This window comes from Aspergillus novofumigatus, assembly GCF_002847465.1.
Source record: "Aspergillus novofumigatus IBT 16806 chromosome Unknown P174scaffold_4, whole genome shotgun sequence".
In the NCBI taxonomy this organism is placed as follows: Eukaryota; Fungi; Ascomycota; class Eurotiomycetes; order Eurotiales; family Aspergillaceae; genus Aspergillus; species Aspergillus novofumigatus.
Window position 1 is genome coordinate 2,955,786 of NW_020194277.1, and position 16,497 is coordinate 2,972,282.

General features: G+C 49.9%; 6 protein-coding genes across 6 annotated transcripts; 3 read left to right on the top strand and 3 right to left on the bottom strand.

Moving 5' to 3' along the window:
- Nucleotides 1-5,616: 5,616 nt before the first annotated feature.
- Nucleotides 5,617-7,311, top strand: P174DRAFT_512666 (ubiquitin carboxyl-terminal hydrolase; the record flags this gene model as incomplete). Its single annotated transcript, XM_024831898.1, has 3 exons — nucleotides 5,617-5,655; nucleotides 5,713-6,107; nucleotides 6,168-7,311. The coding sequence occupies 3 exons, from the start codon at nucleotides 5,617-5,619 to the stop codon at nucleotides 7,309-7,311; spliced, it is 1,578 nt and encodes a 525-aa protein (XP_024683117.1).
- Nucleotides 7,312-7,629: 318 nt separating this feature from the next.
- On the top strand, nucleotides 7,630-8,442 carry P174DRAFT_451391 (uncharacterized protein; the record flags this gene model as incomplete). The annotated part of the gene is made up of 1 exon (XM_024829004.1): nucleotides 7,630-8,442. The coding sequence occupies one exon, from the start codon at nucleotides 7,630-7,632 to the stop codon at nucleotides 8,440-8,442; it is 813 nt and encodes a 270-aa protein (XP_024683118.1).
- A 372-nt stretch (nucleotides 8,443-8,814) lies between these two features.
- On the bottom strand, nucleotides 8,815-10,361 carry rpn8 (proteasome regulatory particle lid subunit RPN8). The gene is made up of 3 exons (XM_024831199.1): nucleotides 9,970-10,361; nucleotides 9,623-9,894; nucleotides 8,815-9,547 (listed from the first exon to the last, which is right to left on the bottom strand). Exons 1-3 carry the CDS (start codon nucleotides 10,151-10,153, stop codon nucleotides 8,951-8,953), a joined length of 1,053 nt encoding a protein of 350 aa, XP_024683119.1. The 5' UTR covers nucleotides 10,154-10,361; the 3' UTR covers nucleotides 8,815-8,950.
- A 433-nt stretch (nucleotides 10,362-10,794) lies between these two features.
- On the top strand, nucleotides 10,795-12,144 carry adk1 (adenylate kinase ADK1). The gene is made up of 4 exons (XM_024827425.1): nucleotides 10,795-11,033; nucleotides 11,102-11,149; nucleotides 11,216-11,370; nucleotides 11,444-12,144. Exons 1-4 carry the CDS (start codon nucleotides 10,875-10,877, stop codon nucleotides 11,847-11,849), a joined length of 768 nt encoding a protein of 255 aa, XP_024683120.1. The 5' UTR covers nucleotides 10,795-10,874; the 3' UTR covers nucleotides 11,850-12,144.
- On the bottom strand, nucleotides 12,125-13,649 carry P174DRAFT_441825 (Gfo/Idh/MocA family protein). The gene is made up of 2 exons (XM_024827426.1): nucleotides 12,868-13,649; nucleotides 12,125-12,796 (listed from the first exon to the last, which is right to left on the bottom strand). Exons 1-2 carry the CDS (start codon nucleotides 13,163-13,165, stop codon nucleotides 12,222-12,224), a joined length of 873 nt encoding a protein of 290 aa, XP_024683121.1. The 5' UTR covers nucleotides 13,166-13,649; the 3' UTR covers nucleotides 12,125-12,221.
- Nucleotides 13,650-14,143: 494 nt separating this feature from the next.
- Nucleotides 14,144-16,475, bottom strand: P174DRAFT_431444 (putative mRNA cleavage factor complex component Pcf11; the record flags this gene model as incomplete). Its single annotated transcript, XM_024825695.1, has 7 exons — nucleotides 14,144-14,194; nucleotides 14,253-14,624; nucleotides 14,687-14,882; nucleotides 14,948-15,666; nucleotides 15,733-16,191; nucleotides 16,234-16,239; nucleotides 16,308-16,475. The coding sequence occupies 7 exons, from the start codon at nucleotides 16,473-16,475 to the stop codon at nucleotides 14,144-14,146; spliced, it is 1,971 nt and encodes a 656-aa protein (XP_024683122.1).
- Between the last annotated feature and the right edge of the window lie 22 nt (nucleotides 16,476-16,497).

Here is a 16,497-nt window from a genome sequence, read left to right on the forward strand (position 1 = left end):
CTTTCCTTTACGGGCAAGTATCGACCCAGCAGCTGAAAACATAAGATTGTTCTGGCCAGTGGCCACGCAATAATAATATTTGTGCCTACTGCCTAGAACTGAGAATAGATTGTACATCGTCATTGCTTGTGCGATTCGTAAAGGTAATTCTACCTAGTCACCGCTCCACTGTTCTTCTTATTACGAGTCACCTACGTACTTGCCGTGAATTTAGCTCCGTACGGGGCCAGCAGACACCTCTACATGTATCCATTGACGTATCACTTATCACTTGTTGTGTGTACACATGGCTTCCAATTATCTCCCGAACCAGCTGGTTGTACATGACCTGAGTTCCCTGACATCCTTGGACTGGATACTTAAATGTTCAGGGATAGGTTCTAGACTCTCTCTTAACCTTGAAAGTAGTATTTAGCATGTTAAGGTTGGAGGTACTCGGTACTTCATTACAATAGCCCCCCAATCATCCCTCTGAAGAGCGTTCTTGGTTCGTTTCAGTCATCTACAATCAGATCCAATTAATTCTCCAACAGATGTGCCCCTCCTTGGTGGATGAGCCCTACTAGTAGTACCTATCTACATAAGACTCGTTCGCAATCAGATGTTCTGATGATCTATTGCGAAATTAGGACTGGTTGATCTGTCGGACCAGAACCACAACCATGAAGCAATACACGAATCTAGATTCTATCTGAACTCGCCAGGTGGACCGACATTATGATCACTATTATTACCGCCATAGCCAGAACCGCACTGCTCTCTATGATGAACCCTGAGGCGGATAGCGACACTTCAACACTATTTGTACCCTGAAGTACTAATTATGATATTGGGTGCAAGACTATTAAGCGAATATTCAACTTTATATTACAGAGTATGGAAATTTCCACAGCTTATTGAACTTGTGCAAAGCACAGGAAAGAGTCTTCAAAACCATGGTCGTACTGATTGCTAAACTTTCGTTTGAGAGTTATCACTCCTCTCTTCGAACCACAGGGCCGAGGGTCAAGGGGTTACCCGTCATCTGCAAGATTACCTAGGGACCAGTGGGGCCAACGGTGGCTTGCCTCAATTTACTGTTCCGACTAAGGCGCTGGATGCCACCACAATATCAAGCCAGCCAATAAACCCTTTCCAATGCTCCCGTCGGGGTTGGTCCCTTCATGTCCTCAAATAAACAGGTATTAATTGCATTGTTATTCAGTAGCAGGAGAGGTGCCGCGCTGGTCTACTCTCGGAAAGTGTGAGCTTGAATGGGAGCCAAGTTGCCAAGCCGCAGGAATAGGCCAGAGGTCGAGAATTATCTATCACGGACTCCAGTCGACAACGGTCCTGACTGAGATGATCTATTGCACTCGGTCGTTGTCCGTCCGGCTGAGTTGACAAGTACTGCTACGTACCTCAGACACGTACGGTTAATGACAGTCAAGTACTCTCCCAAGTTGAACAAAAGAGATCAGGTATTCAGAGCTGGTTCTACTGATCACTCTTGCTCAGCCATACGATATGTATCAGAGATTACACGATACAGCTTGATTTGGGTCAGGACATCAAGTGGCGGTGGGCTGCAAATTACCAATCTACCTTTTCAGTTGGTCGAGAACAGGTGTTCCCCTACTTCAACAAGAACTTTTGTACTCTTTCTGCGAAGAGACCTAACCATGCCTGTGGAAGAGTGAAAAATAATACTGAACCAATGTCAAACCGTACCTCGCTGGTCTCTGCACCTGCAAATCCCGAGTGCGACACGAACCTCAATGAAATTCGATGAATATGAAAGCGTTGGTCCTGATCAACCAACTCAACTTTTCATCCAAATGCCAAGTAAGTCCGGGGCTGCACTAAAACCCTCATGTTATATAGTCGCAGAAAAATGTGTATTGTGTAGATAGGATGTGAGATCAAAAGCGTGCCATTATTCGATCATAGAATTAGTGACAGTGACGTGTGCGGCAGGATATTGGCGTTAATAATCCAGGATAGATGACCCTTTTGACATGAGAGCCATAGAGTACGGATTTTCTATTAGCCAGTAGCATTGGACTGGGCGCGTTCTACAGCGAGGCGACGAAACTTTCAGTAACTGGATTGATCGTGGAAATGGATATTGATGCTCGAATGTTAATGAACAACTGAGACTGTTTTGGTCCTGAGACGTCAAGCTGTACCTATGGATACCCGTACCTTCCTAAGGTATCGAGTTTCAAACGGTCGAGAAGGGCAGCCGTAGGCAGCCAACACCATTCGCTGAACGGGTGGGGGTACTTTCAACGCCCAGTCCAGACTAAGGTATGCTACAGGCTACCTATCTATTCCTGGTAAGCACGCAGTACGCAATGATCGTCGCAAAGAAAATGTCCGACAGGCTCAAGCGTTTTCCCCCACCCTGCGCCACGGTTTGAGGCAAGGTAATTTAAAATTGAATTTGTCCGTGACATCAAGCAGAGTGCACCTATTCATTTCCCTTCATTTCGCTACCGAGGGATCAGGTAAAAAGAGCTTAGGAATTTGTCTCTGTCTCGTTTGCCGATTCAAATTTATGCACCACCAATATATTATGAAGAATCTGAAGGACGATCTAAGCTACCTGAGCGAGTCAGCGACAATCAGATCCCGGTATTCTATGGAGTACTGACTATCTATCTACAGACTACAGATCTCTACAGAAGTATGCTGTTTGCTGCGGTCCAGTGGAGCATTGAGGCTAAAAATAAGCGAGGAAAGCGCTTTAAAACGCAAATAGCCAGGAATTACTCATTATATTCTGTATCCCACAATCAAGATCTACCATGAATCTCCAGTAGTGGTTATGTAACTATCACATAGTAATACTGTCCTACAGAGTAAGGTAGGTATCCGATCTAAGGTAGGCAGCAAAACAAGTGATCCAGTGGTAAAGTCAAAGTGTGGCCCTTGGTGGCTGTGGTAGAAACCGCGGAAAAGTCGATATTCTCGTACCGTACGCGATAATATTTGACAACGACAAACAAGTTATCAACTGTTTGGTGGTCAAACGCCCAGGGTGGATCTGGGATTGACTTCTGGTTTGCTGTGGTGGAGTCGGTAGTGCTGATTACAGTGGATTTGTGGTGGCCGTGGCTGGGCGATGCTTTGTACCGGGAAAAGAACCCAGCTGTCACCTTCCAAAGATAGATAAAATTGGAGAGAGAAATACATGGTCGAAGTCATCAACTGGGAGTCTTTTCGTGGAGCTCAGCCTCTCTATCTAGTGCTTTGTATGTTCATGATAGCCACGCAATCAGCTGCTGTATGTTTTGCTGACTATCAGGCATGAAATTGGCAGGAGCCCATGTTTATTATGAATAAGAGCTACTTACCTAGTTCTGTTATTGTGCTGTAGATCGATATCTGATTTCAGTTCTCCCAATAACGGGTCAATTGACCTCTGACAACCCTTTATCATAAATGTTAGACGTTATTACCTTGACATCAGAGCTCAGTCATACTTTAAGCTAAGTTGCGTCAATGCAAGACCTGTGCTGTTGCAGCTGTAGATAGATATTGAACATGCGCTTCTGCCCAGCAATTCATCTACAAGACATTCTCCATTCGAGGACTTGAACAGGCGTGTGGTTGTACTGCCAATTCAGCGTTCCAGAGGTCCAATACCAGCCGGACCAAACCATCCCAGTCAAGGCGATCAGAGGACAGCGGCGAGCCACAGTGAAGTTGGACGGTTGGGCATGAGGCCTGACTGTTTGACGTTTACTGTCGAGGGGTCTAGGCTGGGTATCTGGGTCGTAGTTGGCTCCATATCTGACAAGCTGAAACGTGAATCTCAGAGATGTGGGGAAAGACACGAAATTACTCGATCATGAGTTTACGACCCAGGCTCATGGCCGAGGGTCAACACGGCATTGCCGCTCCAGTGCGAACCAAGTAATAGTACTGACCTGACCATGCTATGGACGTGGCGAACAAGCGGGACAAAGTCTTTGGGCGATAATAGGAACCGGTTCATGAGCTCTGGACTCCGCAAAAGATAATGTCCTGTCTGGTTCAAGAAATTATCGGGTCTGGATTGTCAATCATCTCGGAGGAGTGGCAGATAGGAATAGGCACTTGACCCACCCATGTGCCTTCACCCTCTGTGTCACTGCTTTTAGTAGAAGATGTTCGTCAGACTGACTTGAAGCTTGAGAGGGCTATGACACAGTATGGAATGATGGTTGCAGTTGGCAGCCGGCCCAATGGATCTACAGCGATTCATAGGCCCAGTTTGGACAGAATGGGCCACAATACTCCCCTGTATTTGTACCTTAAGCATGATGCTAACCATGCAAATAGAAGGATTCATCATAAGCAGCCAAGTATATCAAACATATCATGATAATGTGGGAACGCTGATGCGTCTTTTACTTGCAACTGGCCCATATTATATAATTCTACTGTTTCATTTGCATACGACTTCCCGTGTCTGTAATATCATTGCTGCAGGTTTGACAATGCCTCGGAGCCGGAATTGTCACGGACCTAGACTTTAGATGGCCAGGATATCACTGGGTACTCTGGCCCGAACTTGCTGTAGGCCCTTGTTTGGTCGATGTACCTCAATGGCCAGAGCGCCTTCTCTCTCAAACTTAGTAGGCATAATGTGTTTCGATAGCAAAGTATAGCGCCCAACGAGATACCCAGCCGAATACTCTGCCACTCATGCCGCACTCAGTAGACTCCCCTCTGGGGAGAGATGCAAACAGGCATGTCTGATCAAAGACAGGGATGATGCTTGCCTCGAAGGGTAATCATGTCACAGATATCTAATTTTGTGATCTTTTATCCAGGTCCTCCGAATGGTCCAATTGTCTCTGTTAACTGACAGATCTGAAATCTTTTATCATAATTTCCTCTGCTGCTTTGAGACTCCCATAATGCCGAGTAAAAACAGATGCATGAAAGAGAAGGGCAGTGTTGTTATTTGACAGAAGCGAATAAGCAGTATGAAAGAGAACGGTCCATTGTTTGACTGAATATCTTGTTTCAGACTTAGTCTCAAAGAAATGTCGTGGATGTTACTTTTATTTAGACAAAGGCTATGATCAGTTATTCATTCATTACTTGCATAGATTTGAAGCGCATTCTCTACCACAGTCCTAAGACATCGTCTCAAAGAAACCAGGCTTATGCCTGACAATGCTGGACCTTGGGAGACATCTCTGATATACCTCCTAGCACAAATTTGACAAAGACATATGTGAAAGCAAGCAAAACATCTGACAACTCTGAACTCAGTTCGGATACTGTCTTTCATTGTGCCTTCGCAAGGGCTACAACGAAACACCATCCCAGGCCCTATTTTCAAGCGTCCATTCAACATGGCTTTGATACACAATAATGACAAAGGACAGACTACGGAGCAAAGCAAGCAGTCAAGTAGCAATGGCTGTCATGACGGGCATAAATCTTCAGGATTATTTCCTGTTGAGAATGGCATTCGCGACCTGAGTCTCTGCACTGGATTGATACAGTTCATATCACTGCAACAAGTGAAACATACTTATCTCAACAGGTTCATCATTACGTTGTCTCCTATCCAGGACGACCTATTCCGCATCTGCGGCAGCAAGCATATATTGCCCGTTGAACTGGTGTGCACAAATGGCGAACCAGCCCACGCCCCCTTCAGGCTCTCTTTCAGTAAGTCCGTTTCTAACGTACATGATCTTACAAGAACTGGTTTAACAAGACTCCCAGCAGCAAAGCGCTGCATCCGCGGCCTGGAAGCATGTCTCCCTGAAGCTAAGCTTGCCCACAAGAGGCTTTGACAACAATAAAGGACTGAACCTCTGCTACCGGAATGCAGCCCTCACGCTGTTTCTCCACACTCCACAGTTTCTAAGCTGGTGCGAGACCTACTGGGGGCAAAGCACGAGTATCCCAGACGTGGTTCGCAAATTGTACGACATGTTCATTGCCTACTGGCAATGTCCCAATCGACATGAGCAGGCCATGGAGACCTTGTGGACAGAACTTCAGAGTCCAAAGTACGGCCAATTGTGCTGGCAAACAACCCTGGGCCAGCAGCATGACACACTTGAGATGCTGGAAAACATCATCTCGCTCCTCCAAAGGCACACAAGCCAACCCTAGTAAGTCGCGCACTTTCCGCGTCCCATAGGGTGTAATTATCATGAAGCTGACAAATACAGCAATGACGAGCTCATGGATTTGATGACCGTCGCACTGAGCGGGTGCCGCCTTTGCAAGACATGCAAGCAGAAAGACTCAACAGCTGGGGATAGGGTACGGTACCTCAGTGCAAACCTCCCAGGCCCCAAAAAAGCTATCCCTATAGAGGAGGCCATCATTAGTGGCATGAAGTCGGAGACTCTTGCGGATTGCAAGACATGCGCCACTACACAGATCCCTCATGAGATCCAGACTCAGATAGTGTTTCCTTCGGAAATTCTTATCGTTCAGGTCAATCGATACAAAGAGTCAGGGAAACTGAAAGACGAAATCGAAGTTCAGGGAGAGTTAGTCATTCCAGATTCTCTTCTAAATGACAGTGTTAAGGGACAAGGCAAGATCGGTTACGAGCTCTATGCTGTCGTCTTCCATACCGGCGACGACAGTAAAAGCGGACACTATACTGCGGCCGTCAAGGGTCCCTCTGGTCAATGGGTGATGACCAACGACAATCGGGTGACAATTACCCAGACACTGGAAAAGAGCATGAGCTCGCCAGACGGTGGAAAGGAGAATGCTTACGTACTTGCGTATCGGCGACTGGAATCCCAGAGCAATTCAGCTGACTCCAATACAGGTTCATCAGCCGTTGTCACGTCCTCCAGCCCCAAAGCATCAAGCACTGGCCAGAGCTCGGCCACTCCAGGGCATTTCAATGCCGGCTCATCGAATGCATCAGGCTCAGGAAAAGGGTCGGTCAAGGGTGGTGTACAAATGAAAGGGACCATTGAGCTGGAAGGGAGACCCATCCAATGGACGATCAACCAGCAGCTGCTCCTGGACCCAGGTAAAGGTGCACTTGTGGCTCTGGGGCCCCGAGCAAGAACGCAGCGTGCTACTCTGCAGCTGACGTTCATTTCAGAAGACACCGGCGAGATCCTCGAGGGACAAGTGACCATGTCGCTCAGACCACGGGGAGTGCAGAAGCCAAAGGGAGGACCTTCAAAGGATGCAGACACCAAAGATTCCAGTGCTGGTACCAAGAAAGCAACAGACACAGTGTCCGGCAAAGCAGCCAAGCCGAAAGGTGTCATAAAGAAACCCTCGAGTCCGCCAAAAGGAACCCGTCAATCGGCGAGACTCCGCAGTAAAGCCAAAAAGTAAACAGTGCAAAGCCACATCGACTGGGTCTAATACGCAGAGTAAGCACACATGGTTGGAGCTGATGATGACATTTGCGCCCCTGCAATGATTGCGGTCCATTTTGTTCCTTGTGTAACTGATATTCCGCATGTGTTTTATGTATGATAGACAATGCTTATTTATAACTTGTTGACTTCTTTTACAATCAGTTCAGTGCCTGTAAAAAGCGAGGTAGTCATAAATTGTTCTTATAGTAAGTGGGGACTTAATCGATAACGCCCGAGATTTTCATCGTCTATCTGGACAAGCTGAGAGCATCCATCAAGCACACCTACTTCCATGGAGTCAGCGCTGGAAGCTGACCGCAGAAGCCTACCTTCAACCACCCAGTTCATTGACCGACTGATTTCCCAACTCGCATCATGTAGACCCGAGGTGCGGGATCCCGGCGATCTGATGGACCATCCCACTATACGTCCTCAACGACACACTTCCACAAGCCAGTCACCTTTCTCTTCCCTCCCCGAGGCTCAATTATCCCAGGTCAAGTCAGTTATGTTGACCTTGCACTGTTTCTTCCCAAATGAACTCCTCCTGGCCCTAGATATCCTGGACCGGGGACTGGTCAGACAATTCATGCGGGATGACCACGTCGGGCAAGCATCTGTATGCTCACAGCCTGAAGAAACCGACCCCAGCAACACAGAAAACCCACAAGAAGACATGTTCTATGTCATATCCACGTCTGCGGCCGCGCCGACCTCTCCATCCCGGGCTCCGCGGACACGCGTAGAGCAAAAGGGTTACGAGGTCCGCCTGCACGCCTGGAACTGCACATGTCCCACCTTTACGCTCAATGCCTTCCGCGATCCAGGACCGGCCTACTCATCTCAGTTTGATGGAGAAGTCGAAGAGGAGACCCTGGCTGAACAGTGTGCCGCCGGCCACGAGTCGACTTGCCGCTATGTTTTTGGCGGCTCGTTGACCCGTGGACCCAGCCGACTGGCACCTCCTGTCTGTAAACATCTCCTCGCGTGCTTGCTGATGGTGCGCTGTCCTGGAATCTTCAGTAGCAGCAGCCGTGGTCAAGCCGGTCCTGTCTTTCTGACTTGCGAGGAATTGGCGGCGCGGTGTGCGGGTTGGGGTGGATGATTCTCGCGACCACGCAGAAATTAGTCCACAGATGTCTACGCCTCCGTATTGGGAGGCGCTACGGTCCTATGATACGGAATTTACTTCATCTCTAAGAGGCATTCAGACCATTATTTCAGCAAAGCCTTTCAGTTGTGCCTGTCTGTCCGTTGCCAGGGAATGGGCATTCATTTTCCTTCGAATGCCAGACACGTCAGGGAGAGCCTCAAACTTTGAAATATTAGAAGGCGAGGTGACTACGGACACCGCGCTTTCAATGCGCAATATCATAGATACTTCCAGAAAGAATCTAAGGGGAAGTATCCACTTACAAAATTGCCGGCTAGTCTACGGTCCAGCAGCCGATGGCGCGTTATATCGCGACGGAATGGATATTTCCAACTGCTCGAGCTCGCTTGGTGCGTGCTCAGGACAAGATCGATTCTCAGATTATCGTAATATACACTTCCATGCATAAACTGAAAATGGGTTGATTTCATGTCAGTTGTGCCATTGTTGAATGACACTTCTAGCTCTTCTTCTTGGACTTCTCCTGATCCTCCTTTTGCTCGCCGTTCACGCCATTCACCTTCTTCGCACCCTCCTTGTCATCTTTGGCAGCATTTGCTTCTTGCTCCTTCTTCGATTCGTTCTCTTCTTGTTGTTGCCGGTTCTGGATCTTGTTCTCAATCAAATCGTGGAAGGCGGTGATAGCGCGAATCAAGCTGCTGATGTAGATGGCCATCAATTGATCGTTGGTCTTTATGCTCATTGCCCGTGCTAGTTCACTGTTCTCCATCTGTGGCTCCGACCCACTCAGACGGGACGTCGTTGCTGGGGTAGATAGGTTGGGAAGGAGATTGAACACATCCTGAAGATTGCCAAGAATAGCGTGATTGACCGGCAGCTCGTGATCAAGGACCTTCTGGAGATATTGGCCGATATCACGCAGGCGCAAGTGCAAACCTTGCAGCGACTGAAGCTGCGATGTTATGCGTGTCGAAAGGGTTCCGACGGCAACGTCCCTGATGTCTCGAAGCAGGTGTTCAACACCGATTTCCTCAGCCTCCTCGGCCTCGATCACGGAAGGAGTATGGACAAATGTCCTGGACGTTGTTGTGCCATCCTATGTAGAGCGAGCAAACCGGTTAGTCGGATATGATTGAAGAGCTACCAAGGGCATCGCACGGGGTCAACCTACGTCCTTAATCTCGTCAACAGCAAAATAGGCATCTGTGGGAACGCCAACTTCCTTTGGTTGGACGTCGACAATGACCAGTAAGGGGTTCGGTGTGTATCGTTTGAAGAGTTCATTGATCTCAAGATCAGAGGCTCGTAATTTAGGACCCGAGTGATACCATCCGACAAGCTTCTCGCGGGCATTGATCTTCTTGAACATGTCTCTCATGGACTCAACGAAGTTGTGATCTAGGAACCAAACGGAGGGATCCTTCTCATCTTCCTCAAACGGAACTAAAAGATAGAGACATCAGTACCGCCGTCCATCTACCAAGGGACATATCTAAGCCCATTTGGGAGCCGACGCACCTGCAAAGCTGTTGGATACTCGAACGGTCTGGCCCGAATTCTCTCCAAGCAGCACACCAACAACACGCTTCCGAGTTCCCTTGGCTGACCGTCCATAATGATCTGCGACTGAAAGAAGGACTAAGGGAGCTACCGTGACGGTGCGCGTGACGAGGGAGAGTGTGTCCGCCGTGGTGGCAGGCATGGCGGATCGGATCAGATGAGAACGATGGTAGAGGGAGGGAGGGTACTGAAGGCCGTGGACAGATCACAGATGCTGACTCCGATTGCACGGAAGACTGTGAATAATTGTGGAAGCGACGGAGAGAGAGAAGTCGGTTTGGAGATGGGATGAGAATGAGAATGAGGAGGATTATGATGATGACGGAGCGAAAGATGGAGCTGCTGTTGTTCTGCCCTGGAGCTCCTCCGCTGCTGAGCCACGCGAGCTTTGGTCGTCTTTGTGGCTTGTGCTTGGCTACTAGTAATGCACCAGCCACTTTAGGGCCTTGTTGCCTGAGGCCAGCTAGTCGGCACTTGTGTACCTTCAACTATTATTCGGCATATGCTATAGACTTAGAAAGCCTCATTTGGAGGAATTGAAAGTCATGATGGCTAGATTACATGTGCCCATATGTGACCCTGATTCAGTGCAACTCGTAGGTGCTGGGACGTCGTACTTGGCCAGTAGACCCCGAACCTCGGACGCGCGGGAGAATGCTCCGGTTTAGATCTCTTTTCCTCCAAGAATTAGTTCTCCGATCCTCCCTTCCTTTCCGTTTCCCCGTCACTGAGCACCATTCTCTGCCAGGCACCTTGATTCCTTTCCCCTCCCTCTCCTCTCCCTTTTTCCTTTTCCTATTTCTGTTCTCCCCCGGAGAGCTTTCGATAGCGTCATACTTCGATTCTAGTCGTCAATAATCGCAATGGCTCCCATCACAGAAGAGGTCGTCCACGGTCTGAAGGACATGATCGAGAAGCTTGAGAACCGTGTGCAGGAGTTGGAGGGCCGTCTCGGCGGCGAATCCAAGCCTAAGTCTATCGCTGAGCAGATGCGCATCGTCCTTATGGGACCCCCGGTGCTGGTATGGTCTTTTACAAGGGTTGCCGATTGCGATAATGGCTCCATGGTTCTAATCGGGTTGTAGGCAAGGGTACTCAGGCGCCTCGGCTTAAGGAGAAGTACTGCGTGTGCCACCTGGTACGTTATTGAATTGCAAGTAATTGAGCAAAGTGCGCGTCTGACATTTCGTTTCCAACCTCAAAGGCTACCGGTGATATGCTGCGGTCCCAGGTCGCCAAGAAGACTGAGCTCGGAAAGGAGGCCAAGAAGATCATGGACCAGGGTGGTCTTGTTAGCGATGAGATCATGGTCAACATGATCAAGAACGAGCTCGACACCAACACTGAGTGCAAGAACGGGTTCGTACACACGTGCCTTGTTGAAGTTCATTCAGTCGGAGATGGAAAGTGACTGACTGTCCAATGTTTCTAGATTCATTCTGGATGGCTTCCCTCGTACCGTTGCTCAGGCCGAGCGTCTGGATGACATGCTCGAAGCTCGTAAGCAGAAGCTCCAGCATGCTATTGAGCTGCAGATCGACGATGCCCTCCTGGTCGCCAGAATTACTGGACGTCTTGTCCACCCTGCCTCTGGACGGTCGTACCATAAGATCTTCAACCCTCCCAAGAACGATATGAAGGATGATGTCACTGGCGAGCCCCTGATTCAACGTTCCGATGACAACGCCGAGACGCTGAAGAAGCGTCTTTCGACTTACCACGCCCAGACCGCCCCTGTCGTCGAATACTACAAGAAGACCGGTATCTGGCGAGGCATTGACGCCAGCCAGGAGCCTGGCCAGGTGTGGAAGAGCTTGCTTGGTGTGTTCCAGAAGTAAATGCAAAAGTCTTCTGGAAGGTACCAAATGGGTTCACGAGCGTGCGTCATACAGCCCCGTAACATCCCCTGCCGGCAAGGGGAGGAGTGGTATGTGCGATGGATAAATTCTGAAATGATTCCATGTAATCTGCAAGATGTTTGCGCATCTGCCTCTTGGTGGGCTACAAAGGAGGGTATTTGGAGAGTCCTTTTGGCGTCCGTACATAAAGATACCTTCAGTGGAATTACAGCGATATGTATAGTATCTTTTGTTTGGCGACCAAAATTCACTATGTTCAGCCGGATAACCCCGTAGGAAGCCAGCCATGTAAAATGTAAAATAACTCGATCTACGGCCGCAGAGCCAAGTATATATAGATTTCCGCAACCCTTACAGCTGGGTAGGGTAAACAGTGGACTCGATCTTCTCCGGATAGGTCAACCCACCCTGGTGTCTAATCTCGTCCATGACCTCCATGATGACAATGCTCTCTTCCCAAGGCAGCCCATCGCTCTCGAGCTTTCCATCGCGCAAGCACCGCGCCACCTCGTCGGCCTCCCAGTACATGCCCTTCCCATCCGCCGGGAACGGGCACTGCACCTCCTTGATCTCGCCAAGTCCCTTCTTGGGAATTAGACGGTACCGCTCGGGCCGGAAGGCGGGGCCAAAGACCTGAATCTCGCCCTTGGTCCCTTGGATGCGGATCGAGGGACCAGCGGCGCCCTTCTCATCGGGATCGGTCGCGATCCGCAGATGGGTCATGGCGACTGCCTGCGATTGACCGGGCTGGGCATTGTTACTTGGGGTGGTCGTCGGGAACGTGAGAAGGATTGTGGTGGCCTCGTCGGCGCCAGTCAGGTGGTAGAGAGACATGTGCGCGGAGATGGCCGAAGGAGCTTTGCGCTGCTCCCGGGGAAGAGTGTGGTACATGGTCTGGAAGACCCAGGTCAAGGAGTAGATGCCCACTGCAGCGAAACGATCATTAGAAACCGTGTCAAATGGCCCAGGGGCCCAAAGATGGAAGAGAAAAACTTACGATCCAGCAAGCAGCCACCAGCGAGATCCTTATTCACCATCCGATGCTGAGTGCCCCATCGCTCCTCGACGTTATCCCCGAAGCTGTTGTCGGCAACCACCCGGAGAACTTCGCCAATTGCTCCGTGCTTGATGAGGTCCCGGACCTGCACACTGAGAGGGAAGTACCGGGTCCACACGGCCTCCATCAGGAAAAGATTCTTCTTCTTGGCCGTCTCGCACAGGATCTTCGCCTGTGCCGCATTGACGGTGAAAGCCTTCTCACAGAGAACATTCTTGCCTGCTTCCAGCGCAAGCATCACATTCTGGAAATGGTGCGAGTGCGGCGTCGCGACGTACACCACGTCCACGTTAGCATCGGCCACGAGCTCTTCGTATGAGCCGTACGCGGCACACGGCGCCGGGATGCCCGTATCAGCAATGAACTTCTCCGCCCGGTCCTTGGCTGAAGAGGAGGCAACGGCAACGACGGTGTGAGAGACGTCAGATGCGTCTCGGAGGTTGGGGTCGCGCAGAAGATCTCTTACAAAGACTAAGCGTCAAGTAATTGCATTAGCTGTTATGTTACTCTCGATTGATTATCCATCAATTTGAGGCTTGTTCTGAGGGAAACCGTGGAGACCTACTATCTGCAATCCAGCCGGTGGCTATTTTTCATTTGAGGTCTTGTCAGCTTAGAATGCCTCTGGGGCGTGTACAAGATGGAAAACATACCCATAATACCCCACCGGATATTGTACGGAGCCATGGTGACGTCGGAGGATGGACAATAGGCAGTGGAACTATACAGCACTGAAAGAGGCGTCAAACTGAGACAGAGACTTGGGAGCAGGACTTGTATTTATAAGAACACACAGTTCATCTTGGGCTCTAGACTACTCCAACTATGATTATCAATAATAGAGGGTCCTCCCCATAGAGCGGGGCAGGTCCAACCGCATTCATTATCCAGCTGTCTCAGCCAGGATTACAAAGGGGAAAATAAACTGTGTGGTACAAGAATCAGTGCCTTTCTCGGATTAGCTACTGGTTTATAGAATGTTCTATGGGAATTGTATGGAATACATGTACGGCAATGCTCGTAGATAGTCAAAAATCCCCAAGCTTCTCAAAATAGTGCGGGGTCTCGGAATGCAGTACAGCCGCCGGCTAAATGCAACCACCAAACAGATACGATAATGCCAACTCCAACGCATGCATGTCGCCCCCGATCCCCAAAGCAGAAAGCAAGGACCGGGGTACCGAAGTTGAATAAAAGAGAGGAAGTACCACTTTCGTCACGCAGGCTCCATCTTGACTCGGACATTTGACCCGGGAGAGTCGGTCCCCTGTATGTCGATTTAGTTTGAAAGGTGCGAAATTTCTGCCATGGTGAATCGAACATACCTCTGCCTTCCTCTTGCCCAACACGGAATCCGGTGTTCCAGTCCGTGCCGAAGGCGTACCCCGACCTGCAGCCGTAGTCGTTCCGTCCTTTGTAACTTCCGCATAGCAGCTTGCGTGGTATATCCGGTTCCCAACCTTGACGGCATCCTGCCATATCCAGTCCTGGACTTCCTCCGACCATGTAGACTCAAACGTCTCCTGACAAATGGGACAGGGCGTGTTGCGCAAAGTAGCATCATTGGGAGCCCGGATCCATAGCTTGGGCGGGCCTTTCTTGGCCGAATCACTCTCGGCACCTGCAGCAGCGGCACTTGTAGCTTCTGCCTCTGCAGGATCCTCATCGTCTCCGGCTTCGCGGGATTTTATCCAATCCTGACCGGTTGTTAGGAACAATCTCTAGGATATGATTTTTGGACAAAGAGAAATCCACTCACCCGTTCGTCAACGTACCAGCTGCGGTTCTGCGCTCGCTTGGCAGCGTCCGCCATCCGTTGGTTGGTCCGAAAGTGCCAGTCCAGATGGCGAGCTTTCTTTTCTTTTCCTTCTTCTGTTGCAAAGAATCGACGGCCACATGTCCCACAACGGTTAGATCTCGCTTCGTAGAGACTGGCTATTAGTCCCTCTCGCGGTCTGCATCCTATTAGCATATGAAACAGCAGCGAACATTTTACAAGTGCAATATCGTGCAAACTTACATTTTAATGGATGCCGTATTCATTTGCACGTTGATAGTAATACTCGAGGGATTAGGAGCCTGAGGCATAGTAGGCCCTGGAGTTGAAAATCGCACCTGACCAGGTACAACAAAGGGAAAGGCAGAGGCAAGATTGGACGGTGGAGCAGCGGTAGGGGCAGGAGGTGCGGAAGCGGGAGGCAAGAGGCCACGCGCTCGTAGAGCTGAAATTAACGGGTTCTCGGTCGCCGGCATGGCCGCCGGTTGTGGTGTGCTGCTAGCTACTGGCCTCTGCGGTAGAATGCTGTGGACTTGGGGTGGTGGGGTGGGTTGCTGGCGTGCAGCAGTTGCTTTGATAAGCTCAGCTAATGTTCCCGGGTTGAGGAGCTGCTGAAGAGGCTGTGAAAGGGTCTGAATTGGGGGAGTGGCCATGCTGGATGTTGGCATAGCTGGAATAGTCGGTGGAACGCTTTGGGGAACCGAAAGAGCAGACTTTGGAGTGAGTGCAGAGACCTGGTCACGGACCAGCTTCAGCTGCTCCTGAGTGAGCTCTTGACGCTGGAGGATGCCTTGCAAATCTAATAGAGCTTTGAGACGCTGTTGCACAGAAGGGTCAAGAGGGTTATTGGCGAAATCACTTCGGGCAGCTGCAATCAATGCCTCGATGTCGAGATTCAATGCCGCGAGATCCACTTCCGAGCGCTGCGAAGGTTGAGGGGTTGGAGTAGATCGAGGGTCCAACTGTGTATGCGTTAGATACGAGGAAGGCTTTCGCGACAATCATTTTGTGACTAGCATGGGCCTTACCGCAGCGTGATAATTTTGCGTGGGCCCATTTCGGACCTGATGAGCATGCCCATTCTGACTTGTGGAAGGCGCGAGCCGAGCCGCACTCTGGTTGAGCGTAGTGTTGTTCGTCCATCCATGAGGAGGAGTGCCCACACGGCCGCGGTTAAGTATATCCTGCTGGCTCCTGGCCTGCTGCTGCTGTAGAGCCGCGGTTCTCGCCTTGATCAGAGCGCTTTCAATGCTGCGTGTAATTTCTGGAGGAAAGACTGGTCTTGTATCTAGTGACCCCGGAACAGGTTCCTTCCATGTCTTGAGCATTTCGTCCAGCTTTCTGCGGGTTTGCGAGTCCACCAACGTGTAGGCATTCATGAAAGTCTGATACATATTGCGACCCAGGAAAAGCGTGTAGGGAGTTCCCACATTCTTCACAATGGAGTCGACTACATACAAGGCAGGAAGCTTCTGAGCTGGCGGTGTCTACAGCACACGATTAGAAGTGGTTCAACCGATCAAACTTACAATCAACTGAGCGCCGAGCGAGATACAAAAGCCAAGGAGAAATGCATGAGAATGAGAAACAGGATGACACCTACTGTTCGAATGTGGTTCTCCAATACTCTGGAGATGGCCATAGCATGTTCAGTATTCTCTTTGGCTATGACGGTCAAGTTGCTGATCTGGAACCTGTCGTTCGTGGTTAGATCCTCCAGGGAGTTCTTGTAGTCCTCAGCGACCTCATCAGAGGCGAGCCCAGACGACATGACAGGCAAGTATGCTGTGAAG